The following is a 12,302-nucleotide window of genomic DNA, read 5'->3' as shown; positions in this document are numbered from 1 at the left end:
TGCCGGGGGTTCGCCAGCAGGTTTCGCCAGCTGGGGTGCATGGGGGGGCGCATTCTCCTTCCCTTGCGAGGGTCTGTACTTGTTCCCTCCATTGCTGCTGCTGCTGCTACGAGTCATCAGTCAACTCAGACGGTGCTGGTACAGGAAGATCCTCGTCGCGCCAGTGTGGCCGAGGCAAATCTGGTACCCAGACCTTCTCAGCATGTCGGCGTCCCCTCCAGTCAAACTGCCAGTGGTCACGAATCTTCTCGCCAGGGAAGGAGGCGATATCCTGCACCACGACCCAGCATTGCTGAACCTGAGGGCCTGGCTCTTGCGGCACTAGAGTTCAGTGGTTACCAGCTGCCTGCAGTCTGCCAGGAGGTCCTTGCCAAGGCCAGGGCGTTATCGACTCTGAAGTGTTAAAGACACAAATGGAATCATTTCGTGACTTTGTGCCGGTCGCAAAAGATTAACCCTCTGAGGGTCACGCCCTCCCCAACCATACTGGTTGTCATTAGCTAAGTCGGGGCTGGTGCACGCCTCCATCAAGGTGCATCTGGCAGCTATCTCCCGCTACACCAGGTCTCCGGGACGGTCTTCTTTGGTTGCACCGTCTAGTGAATGAGTTCATTAAAGGACTGTTCCGTTTGTTCCCGCCGATGAACTGAACGTGGTGCTGACTAGGCTCATGGCGGTCCCATTCGAGCCGATTCATCAAGCTCCGCTTAAGTTCCTGTCTTGGAAGACTGCTTTCCTCGTGGCCATCACCTCTGCCAGGAGAGTAGGTGAGATCCAGGCCGTGTCTTGCAAACGGCCTGACTTGACTTTGCACGAGATGAGTGTGGTGCTGCGGACGCACCCCTCCTTCATGCACAAGGTTCAGTCGGAATTTCATCTCAACAAGCCCTTGGTGTTACCTGTGTGTTTTCTGACGCCTTCGTCGCCGGCTGAAAGGACTTTGTATTCGCTGGATGTGGCTTGAGCACTGAAGTTTTATGTGGCCCGCACAAAAAGTTGCCCGGCGACTTCTCAGCTTTTTGTTTGTTTGTTTTTATTACTGTATTGCGCACCAGACCCAGGGGTAACCGGGCGCATTTTATAAGACAACTTGCAGCTTAGTTACATGAGAAACACATGGCAGCAAAGGAGAAGAAATATACAAAGAATATAAATACACAACAGGCAGGCGTGCTGGTGCACGTATTTACAGTTCTGCTTAAGCAGGCAGTAACTGCTAGGCAGTAGGTGTGTGCAAAATGCAGAAGTGGAGAGAGACGCAGGATAGGTCCAGGCAAGATGGTAGTCTGTTATTTATGTGCGTCTTTAATCCACCTTGTAAGGTTGTGTCGGAAGGTGAAGTAAGGTTGGTTTGTCCGCAGGGTGGGTGGTAGGGAGTTCCAAAGTTGAGCTGCTTTGACCTGGAAGCTACAGCCACCGACTCTGGACAATTTAAATCTGGGTGTTGATATGTGAGTTAATGGATCTGATGAGTCTTGTTGGTTTAGTTCTCGTGAATCTCGCGGAGAGATAGCATGGTGCGGCATTGTTTAGGCATTTGTAAACAAGTGAGGCCACTTTTAGCTGGATTTTCTCCTGAGTAGAAAGCCAGTTGTTGGCCCTTCTAAGTTCGGTGATGTGGGTTCTCCTGGGAATGCCTAGTGCTGCTCTAAGCGCGTTGTTCTGTAAGATTTGAATTCTTTTGATGACTTCCTTGTTGGCCCCAATATAGAGCGAGTTGCAATAGTCCAACTTTGATAACACGAGCGCTCTCGCCAGTGTGATGCAGCTATTGTTGGACAGGAAGGGTATGCCTGCTCTTATCAATTTGCAGGTGTAGGCGGTGGCAGAAGCCATTGTGTTCACCTGCTTGTTGAAAGAGGGTAGAGTCCAGGTAAAAACCCAGAGTTTTTACCGCGTGAGCGGTTGTGATTTGGTTATCTATGTTAAAGGAGGAGTAGTTGGGGCCCATTTTTTTGAGGGTAGCGGGTGTGCCGAGGATAATGATTTCAGTTTTGTCATCATTCAGGCATAGTCCATGAGTGGCCATCCATGCCTGGATGATGAGATACACCCTGTTCACCAAGGCCAAATCCTTCTTAACCACCAGTAAGTGGTAGGAGAATCTGAGTATCATCTGCATAGTTAGTGTAGGTGATACCAAGAAAGTCCAGATCATCGAAAAGGGGCTTCGTGAGGATGTTTTAGAGTGAAGGAGAAACGCAAGATCCCTGGGGCACGCCGCATGTAATGGGGATGGAGTCTGCTGCGGTGGTGGAGAAGACTCTCATTTGGTGAACTTTGGTCCTGTGAACCATGTGAAGGCCTTGTCCAAGGCTTCCATCTCCAGTGGCCTCACCGGCTGCATCACTCATTGTCACTGGTTGGCAAACCGACTGCTGCCTGGCCATCCGAGAGCCCACTCTACCAGAGCAAAAACTGCAATGACGGCTTTCCTGTTTGGTGTGCTCCTACTGGACATCTGCAGGGCTGCTACGTGGAGGTCTACGGACACCTTCACGAAATTCTACTGCATCAACGGGGATTCCAGGGAGGAGTCCACAGTCGGCCAAGCAGTGCTACGCTACCTGGTCGCTTGAAGGTGACCCTGGTGAGGAGGTAAGAGTTATTGCTTCTGTTGAGCCTTGCCACCTTCCGTGGTTATGTATGCATGTATGTATGTATGTATGTATGTACTGCTATGTATTCTTTATTAATGAGCATGTGAATCTATGCCAGACCCCATGCTGGAGAAGGAACAAGTTACTTACCAGTAACTGTTTTACTCCAGCATGGGTCTGGCATGGATTCACATGCGAACCCTCCCTCCTGCCCCTCTGCGGCCCTTCTTGGTCATGCTGCCACTTTGCTACCAAATCTGAAGATGGCTGCCAGAGCAGGTGCTTGGGGAGAGTGCAGTCATTGGCTGGGGGCACTATGGCCTAGAGCTCAGTGATTGGTTTAGAGGAGAAAGACAGTTTATGAACAAAAGTGAAACTGTTTTCTTTTACTGAGGATTCCCGGCCTGACGACGGGGAATATTCATAAGCATGTGAATCCATGCCGGACCCATGCTGGAGAACTACAGTTAGAGGTAAGTAACTTGTTCCATCCTTCCTCAGCCATGTTCTTGCAAAGGCTGGGCTGTGCTCTCTTCATATTGATGCTTAGTGCTAAAACCCTTGCCTCAATCATACCAAATATCTTGGTTATTGCTGCCTTACTCTGTGAACATAGGCATAGCTGACAAATTAGAATGTTTAACAAGCAGTTACTTCGCATTCTTGCAGTATTCAATGTAAGGGAAAATGGCCTTGAAATTTGCACTTGAGCCTTGGTTTATGAGCTTTTCCACTTGTCCCTTGGGTGAAACCTTCATTCTCCAGCATGGGGTCTGGCATGGATTCACATGCTCATGAATATTCCCCATCGTCAGGCTGGAAATCCTCGGTATCGAAAAAATCAGTTTCAGTTTCGTTTCTGAACTGTCTTTCTACTAATAACCAATCACTGGTCTCTGGCTCATACTGCCCCCAGCCAATGCCTGCCCTTTACTTAACCCCCTCCTCTGGCAGCCATCTTCAGATTTTTACCGCACGTACAAGTGTTGGAGTCCTCGTGCTGTAGCTCTCGAGCTTTAACTGCGTATTACTTTTTTCAAAGAGTTTACTCTTATTTTTTTCGGTCAATCGAGCCTCAAGCTCCACCGATTTGTTTTTTTTATTTTATTTATATAGTGCACCAGACCCTGTAGTAAAAGGGCACTTAAAGACGAGTTACAGAAGGTACAGTATAAGTAGAATTTACAGTTATACATTATGTGGAGGTAATGTACAATATATACAATCAGTGGTAATTTAGGGTCAACAATTGAAACATTTGAATAGTATGTACAGTATATACAGTGAACATAGTCTTAGTCGGACTAAGGATTAGTTTGTTTGTTCAATAGTCAACCAATGACTAACTTCCTGAACAGATGGAATGAGGCGGCAGACTTGATATTCAGCGGTAGGGAATTCCAAAGTTGAGGGGAGAGGACCGTGAAGCTTGAGCCACCAGCTCTTTTGGAGGTGAATCTGGGCACCATGAGGCAGAGAGTGTTGGCGGATCTGGTGATTCTGGTGTTAGGTTTCAAGGAGAGTTTGTTGGAGAGATAAGGGGGGGACAAGGTGGTTTAGGACTTTGTAGGTGAGGCAAAGAGTTTTTAGGTTGGGTTTTTTTTTTATTTTATTTTTTTTAATGGAGAGCCATTTGCAAGAAATTCTGATGGGGGCGATGTGCTCTCTCCTAGGGATGTTTAGTGCTGCACGCAGCGCATTGTTTTGGAGAACTTGGAGTTTATTAATTATGGCTTGGTTAGCCCCTAGGTAAAGGCTGTTACAGTAGTCAAGCTTAGATTGTATGAGCGCCCTCGCCAATGTGAGGCAGCTATTCATCGATAGAAGAGGTCTGCAAGCTCTGATTAGTTTCGCAGTGTAGGCAGTCATGTTGACTTGTTTTGAAAGGTTGGTGTTGGCATCAAGATAGAAGCCTAGGGTTTTTACGTTTTTAGCGACGGGGATGGTGTTGCCATCAATGGTGATGTTGGTGTAGTCGGGGCTAAGTTTCTGTAAATTATTAGGAGAGCCGACCAGGAGGAGTTCCGTCTTCTCATCATTCAGGCAGAGGCCATGTGTGGCCATCCATGCCTGAATGGTGGAGAAAATTTCGTTGATCTTGGTGACGTCAGCCTGGTAGTTGCCAGAGATGGTGAGGAGTATCTGGGTGTCGTCCACATAGTTAGTGTAGGTGACACCCAGATGGTCCAATTTGTCAAACGGGGGTTTTGTAAAAATATTGTAGAGGGTGGGGGAGACGCAAGATCCTTGATGGACACCACAGGTGATGAGGTCTGCTGCAGCAGCCGGTGAAAAGTCTGTCTTTTCTCGTCGATTCTTCTTCCGATCAGCGGAGACCCGTTTCGGAATTTCCTACGCCCCTCAAGGGCGGATTTTCATTGAAGTCAACTTCTTGGCGGATTATGGAAGACATTCAAGGCCTACCCCTATTTGGAAACATGGGCCAGGACAATAGAGATTCCACGCCTACTGGATCCATACTCTTCAGGAATTGCCCAGGATGTGGACTGCAGAACGTATTTAAGGAGGACGAGCACTCTCAGCCCCTCTACTGCCTACACGCCGACAAGTCGCACGTGGAGGTGGACTGTGCGTTCTGCAAGAACATGTTCACCCGGACAATGAAGGACCGTCGTAAACGACTCGCTGACTGGCTGGAGGCGAAGGGCACAGCAACTGAAGAAGTCCGAGCGGTCTTCTAAGACCTTTGATGGCGCTCCGGTGATGGGGGCCCAACAAAAGGCAAAGCTCTGTGAGTCGGCGGGCACCGAGAGCGCCATTGGTACGGGCTCCTCGGTTGCCAGGCAGGGCGCGATGTCACAGACGCCATCATCCGCGAGCCAACGCTCTGGCTCGGTGAAGAGAAAGTTGGAGAACCCGGGTAAGCTTCGGGAGAAGCCCCGGTCAATCCCGACGGAGAAACCCAAGGGGGAGCGAGGCGGTGACCCTCCCTCTAAGGTGAAGGCCTCAGACACGCCCATGATTGTAAAGGCCCTGATCCACCCAGCTAAAGCCTCGATTGAGGGAGTCGTGGCGGCCCTGGCGAAGCCTACGGAGGCGACCCCAGTGGAGACTATCTCCGTGCCTAGAGTTTCCCTGCCACCCCGGAGGGAATCATCTTTCCAGCCAATCGAGAAGACCACCGTGAAACCCTGGATGTGAAAGAGGGGGGGGGGGGGCATGGTGGCCCTAACTGACTCGGATACCTCCTCCGAACATGGGCTGACTGGCGTCAAAGCTTTCCTGGACAAGAAGTTCGTGGCGGCGAGGACCTACTGGAAGGATCCCGATGAGGTGGGCAAAGAGCGACTGTGGAGCCAACGAAGAACCACGGGCCATGGGGGACCCCACACCCCAACCGACGCTCCCAACACCACAGGACAACTCGGGGGCAATCCTCATGGCTTTGCAGAACCTGTGCACGGAAATAAGGACAAGGCTGCCCTTACCCCCAACAGACGATCCAGCGGCGCCTGGGCCGTCGGGGAGCCCACCGAACAAGCAGAGGCGAGTCCATCCTCTCCCCTCCTTTCCAGCCTTCACCCCCATCCCCTCCCCCGAGGGACGAAACAGAGATGGTGGGGACTGACAACGGTGGTGACAGAATGGATCTCCCGTCGCCTCCCCTCCGGGCTTCCCCACCTGACGAAATTGGCTCCTTTCATGCCATGATCGCCAGGGCCTCTGAGTTTTTCCAGCTGTGCCCCAAGGAACAGAAGAAGGAAGGATTTCTCTACCAACGACGGGAAGATAAGAGGAAGGCGATACTCTTGGTCCCGCTGTTGTACGACATTTGGGACGAAGGACTGTCTCTTTTGAAGAACCCGTCCACGCCCCCTGCGACGAGAGACCGGTACCCATATGTGCCTCAGGGCACAACTGACACCGGATTCCGTAGTCTATGCGGCAGCCAAGAAGAAAGCGTAAGGGGCGACGGCGTCATCCTCCCCGCCGGACAGCGAGAGAAAGAAGTTAGACGCCATAGGATGTCGAGTCATCTCGTCGGCAGCGAGGACCATTAAAGCGGCCAACGCCCTCGCGATCGTGGCCTGCTATGATGGTGAGCTGTAGTTCAAGATCGCCCCTATCCTAGACTTCCTCCCGGATGACCAGAGGTCGGAAGCCCTGGAAATCCTTCAAGAAGGCGAGCTGGCGTCGGGTCACGCCATCAGCGTAGCCACAGACATCGCTGATACTGGTTTTCGGCAGATGGGCAACGGCGTTTGCCTGCGCCATCGCAGTTGGCTCAAGGCCACCGACTTCCGTCAAGACGTGTAGACCAGGGTACTTGACATGCCCTTTGACGGAAACAACCTGTTTGGGAAAGCGGTGGACGAGAGTCTGCAGGCCATCAAAGCAGACACTGAGATGGCCCATACCTTGGGCACTCTCCACCAACGACGGCCGTCCTTTCGGACCTCTGGAAGCAAATCCCAAGGTGCCTCCAAAGGATTCGGCGGTGGTGCATCTTCGTACCGACAAGCTGCCCGTTCCTCGTCTCAGGAAGTTTACAGAGGCCACAGCAAGACCGGTGGATACTGTCGTCGTTGCCAAGGAGCCCAAGGGGGCAAGGCCTCGGCGAAGCAACAGGACTGAACTGGCTGTGATGTCGGGCCCCCACCTAAGCACCTCAGTGGGAGGCCGGCTAGCGAAATTTGTCAGCGTGTGGGAGTCCATCTCCACAGACAGTTTGGTGCTGGATTCCCTGGCCCATGGACACACTCTGGAATTCCAAAGGAAGTGTCCCCGTTTCCCACCTGTGGCCAGGAAAGAAAACCACTTTCCACAGCTACTTCTGGAGGTACGAGCCATGCTGAGAAAAGGCGCGATAGAACTGGTCCCAAAAAGACTCCGGGGATCGAGTATCCTTGCAGTACTTCCTCGTCCGAAAGAAGACGGCAGCTGGCGGCCCATCCTGGACGTTCGACGTCCCAACACATACATCAAAGCACAGAAGTTCCGGATGGTTACCCTTCAGCATGTGCTGGGACAGCCGAGGGAGGCGACTTTCTATACTTTCTATCGTTGCTGGACTTGGAGGATGCTTACTTCCACATCCCTATACACAAGACACCGAAAGTTTCTATGGTTGGTGGTCCAAGGACGGCACTACCAGTTCAAAGCCCTGCCCTTCAGGTTGAAGTCGGCTCCAAGGGTCTTTACCAAGTGCCTGGCACCGGTGGAGGTGCGGCTGCGCCTGCAGGGGATCCATGTATACCCATACCTGGAAGATTGGCTCATATGAGCAAAGTCAAGAAAACTCCATCGACCTCACAGCGAAGACAGTCCACCTGCTCACGGAAGTGGGATTCTCCATCAACTTTGCCAAATCCCACCTGGTACCATCACAGGACGCCCTGTTTCTGGGGGCCAAACTCGACACGGTGGCTCGGTTGGCCTCACCCTCGGAGGAAAGGACGAGGGCCATCCTAGGCTAGGTACAACGGCTGTTCACCATGGAGGTAGCCAAGGTGAAGTCCATCAAATCCCTGCTCGGCATGATATCATCTTGCATCTTCCTAGTGCGTCTGTGCAGATTGCGGATGTGGCCACTGCAAGAGTTCCTCGATGCCCGTTGGATGCAAGCGACCGGAAACTTTGAAGACACGATCCTACTCAACGAGACTTTCCGTCAAACCATCCGGTGGTGGGGCTTCCGTGCGCGCATTTTTCAGCGGGCATGGGCTTCCAGACCCCAGCGCACCAGGAAACTGTGACGGATGCCTCCCTGGAGGGTTGGGGAGCACACACCGGAAATCTCCACGCAAGAGGCCTCTGGCTCCCAGAGGAGAGATCCCTGCATATCAGCGTCCTGGAGCTCCGGGCCGTGTTCTGGGCTCTCAGGTCTTTCCTTCCGTCCCTCAAGGGCAAAATGGTACGGATCTTCACCGACAATACAACCACGATGTTCTACATCTGGAAGCAGGGAGGTACCAGATCCCCAGCCCTATCCAGGCAAGCGCAGGATCTGTGGCACTGGGCCGTCGCCCAAGGGATGTTCTTTGTACCCTTTCATCTGGCAGGAGTGAAAAACATTGTTGCCGACTCGCTCAGCAGGGAGCTGCGCTCTTGCCACGAGTGGGAAGTTCGGCAGGATCAAGTGGATCTCCTTTTCCGACGGTTGGGCAATCCCCCAATCGATCTGTTCGTGACGGCGGTGAACACCAAGTGGCGCAAGTTCGCCAGCAGGTTCCCCCAGCCGGGGAGCATGAGTGATGCATTCTCCTTCTCCTGGGACGGCCTGTTCATGTATGCATTCTCTCCATTGCCTCTACTTCTGCGACTCATCAGTCAACTCAAACGGTCCCGGTGCAGGATGATCCTCGTCGCACCGGCGTGGCCGAGGCAGATATGGTTCCTGGACCTTCTGGATTTGTCAGTGTCCACCCCCCCCCACCCCCCAGTCAAACTGCCGACAGAAGCGGATCTTCTCGCCAGGGAAGGAGGCGCCATCCTTCATCACGACCCGGGATCGCTGAACCTGCAGGCCTGGCTCCTGCAGCACTAGAGTTTGGAGGCTACAATATCCCGGTGGACTGCAAGGGGTTACTTGCAAAGGCCAGGGCGTCCTTGACTCTTAAATGCTATGGACATAAGTGGAAGAGGTTCTCTGTTTGGTGCCGTGCACAGAAGATCAACCCTCTATGGATTACGGCCCCTCAAGTGCTGCCATACTTGCTGTCGCTGGCCAAGGCGGGGCTGGCGCATGCCTCCATCAAGATCCTCCTAGCGGCTATCTCCCGCTACACCAGAACTCCGGGGCGGTTGTCGTTGTGGTCTCACCGCCTGGTGAAGGAGTTCATGAAAGGACTGTTCCGCTCATTCCTGCCGGTGAAGGCTCTGGTCCCGGCGAGGGAGCTCAACGTGGTGCTGACCAGGCTCATGAGTCCCCCATTCCAGCCCTTGCATTCGGCACCGCTGAAGTTCCTATCGTGGACAACCGCGTTTCTTGTGACCATCACCTCCGCATGACGAGTGGGAGAGATCCAGGCCCTCTCCTGTAATCCTCCATACCTGACCTTCCACGAGACGAGGGTAATGCTGAGGACACAGCCCTCCTACATGCCCAAGGTGCTTTCCCACTTCCAGCCCAACGAGCCCTTGGTGTTACCTGTTTTCTTCCCGTCTCCTTCGTCGTCGGCCTTGAGGACTTTGCACTTGCTGGATGTGGCTAGAGCGCTGAAGTTCTAAGTGGACCGCACAAAGAGTTTTCGGAAGACATCACAGCTGTTTGTGAACTTTGGACCTGTGAACCAAGGGAAGGCCCTTTCGAAGGCTTCAATTACCAGATGGCTCTCCAGCTGCATCATGCACTGTCACCGGTTGGCAAACCAACCGTTGCCCAGTCTTCCGAGAGCCCATTCAACCGGAGCGGTCGGTGCTACTACGGCGTTCTTGTCTGGTGTGCCCCTGCTGGACATCTGCAGGGCTGCTACATGGAGGTTGATGCACACCTTCACGATATTCTACTGCGTCGACCAGGATTCCAGGGAGGAGTCCAGAGTGGGCCAGGCAGTGCTGCTCAACCTGTTTGCTTGAAGGCGAGCCTGGTGAGGAGGTAAGAGATGCTTAATGTTGAGTTGTTGAAATGCTTAATGTTGAGCCTTGCCACCTCCCGTGGTTGTGCATGTGTTGTACTGCGATCTATTCTTATATTCATGAGCATGTGAATCCATGCCAGACCCCATGCTGGAGAAGGAACAAGTTACTTACCTGTAACTGTTGTTCTCCAGCATGGGTATGGCATGGATTCACATGCGAACCCTCCCTCCAACCCATCTGCGGCTGTTCTCTTGGTCCTAATGCCACTTTACGTGCCACCAAATCTGAAGATGGCTGCCAGAGGAGGGGCTTAGGTTGAGGGCAGTCATTTGCTGGGGACAGTATGACCCAGAGACCAGTGATTGGTTATTAGTAGAAAGACAGTTCAGAGACGAAACTGAAACTGATTTTTTTCTTTACCGAGGATTCCCTGCCTGACGGGGAATATTCCAGACCCATGCTGGAGAACAACAGTTACAGGTAAGTAACTTGTTCCTTTTTTGAACACCTGTCTACATCTTTGGTTTCAGTGAATGATTGATAGTTCTGATTGCAGACATAGAAGCATAGAGAATATCTGACAAGGTTTATTTTTGGTCAAGAGTACTGTTGAGTCACTCATTCTGTTTGAGATCTGAATGTTATTCTTTCAGTTTTGGCTTATAAGCCTTCAGAATGTATGACCCTGATTGACAAGAAACGGTTGACTTGGAAGACTGAGCTTTCTTGTTGATTTTGTCTGTGCCCACAGGTTTTTCCAGTAATGTCCATACCAGTTCAGGTTCTCAATTTGGTCAATCCCTTTCTGAAGAACCTCTTGAGACAACCGATTTCAGTTTAGTCCCTCCCCTGCAAAGTCCCAGAATTATCCTGTATTCAAATATCGACGCAGTGTGGTGTAGTGAGAGCTCTATCTACCAGTAAGCACATTTTGCTCACCTTAAAGACTCTTCTGATTACCTATTGATGGTCTCCTATTGCCAACAAGCTACCAGTTATCTGTCCTAGTCTACTCCCACTTGCTTTTGTACAGAGACATTACTGAAGTATGGGTAGCTGGACGGTTCATACATGGGAGGCTTGGCTTCCACAGACCGGATACTGTTTTACCTGTCATGTGCAAAAAATATTATGTTCCCCAGGTTGCAGCTAGAATATCCAGTCCAAGGGATCAGTAACTAAGGATTTACTATTTTGCCCATTTATCACAATCCATAACAAACTATTTTCAACCCTTGTGACCTGTTTTGTTGAGCCTATCCGACTTGTGTTGCCACTTTTTGTCCTCCCTTTTTACCATTGCTTCTCTCATTTCTTGCTCTTCTGGTTTTCTCTATTTAGATTGTGCTACAGCAAAAGAAAAAGCCACTGACAAATGCAGAGACAAGAAAAGTGCTAGACCTGTGCGGAAGGTTCAGAGAGTGGCGCGTGGTTTGAGCCCTGATGTGAAGTCAGGTGAGTGATTGTTCCTTTGAGGTCAAGTGTAGGCATGCAGTGTCTAGGTTGGTCTCTGCTACAAAACATGCGATAGGGATTTGGCCACTGAGCCAGTTTCCCTGTGGTAGAGTCTCTAGCCGAGACTTTAGATTGTTCCATGGATAATGATTTCAGAAATGTTTCGTTGGATTTTTTATTCGGTTTGCTGTTGCTAGACGTTTATTTCAAATGGATTGTGTCCTCCCACATATTCCTCATCTTGGATATCTTATTTCCCAGCTCTGCTGCTTCGGAAAAAAATTTCACCAGAGGCCGCTGTGCTCAAAGCCGCAGAGTTCAACTCCCTCGAGGGCCAGCGTCGACATCATCCGGAGTATAAAGGGCTTGAGCCGCACCCATTACCTTGGTTCCGTTTTTCCGAGCACTGCTTCGTGTCACAAAACGGCGCAGTTTTTCTTCGAAATGTCCTAGTCATCGACTCCAACCACACCCAAGACGGGTTTTAAAAAATGTCTGAAGTGTGGTAGAGAAATGTCGATTACCGACCCTCATCGCAATTGCCTTTGGTGTTTGAGCCCTGACCATCGGGTCGACGATTGGGGTTCCTGTCAGGCTATGTGCAATAAGGCTCTTAAGGGACGGAAAGGTAAGCTGGCGGTGGGGGAGGTATCCTATAAGTCTTTGAAAAGACAGAGATTCAGGAGGGTTGAGTGGAAAATCTCG

At 51.4% G+C, this 12,302-nt stretch overlaps 1 protein-coding gene across 2 annotated transcripts in view; it reads left to right on the top strand.

Moving 5' to 3' along the window:
• CEP350 (centrosomal protein 350) overlaps window positions 1–12,302 on the top strand; it is a 2,433,119-nt gene that overhangs the window by 182,701 nt on the left and 2,238,116 nt on the right. For both annotated transcript variants that reach the window (XM_069641456.1, XM_069641455.1), the window contains exon 8: window positions 11,484–11,597. In XM_069641456.1, coding sequence (XP_069497557.1) covers window positions 11,484–11,597 — 114 coding nt within the window. The remainder of the gene's footprint in view (window positions 1–11,483; window positions 11,598–12,302) is intronic.

This window comes from Ambystoma mexicanum, chromosome 1q, assembly GCF_040938575.1.
Source record: "Ambystoma mexicanum isolate Mex_15411 chromosome 1q, UKY_AmexF1_1, whole genome shotgun sequence".
Lineage (NCBI taxonomy): Eukaryota > Metazoa > Chordata > Amphibia > Caudata > Ambystomatidae > Ambystoma > Ambystoma mexicanum.
Note: the sequence above shows the minus strand (reverse complement) of the source record. Positions and strands in the feature narration are given on the sequence as shown.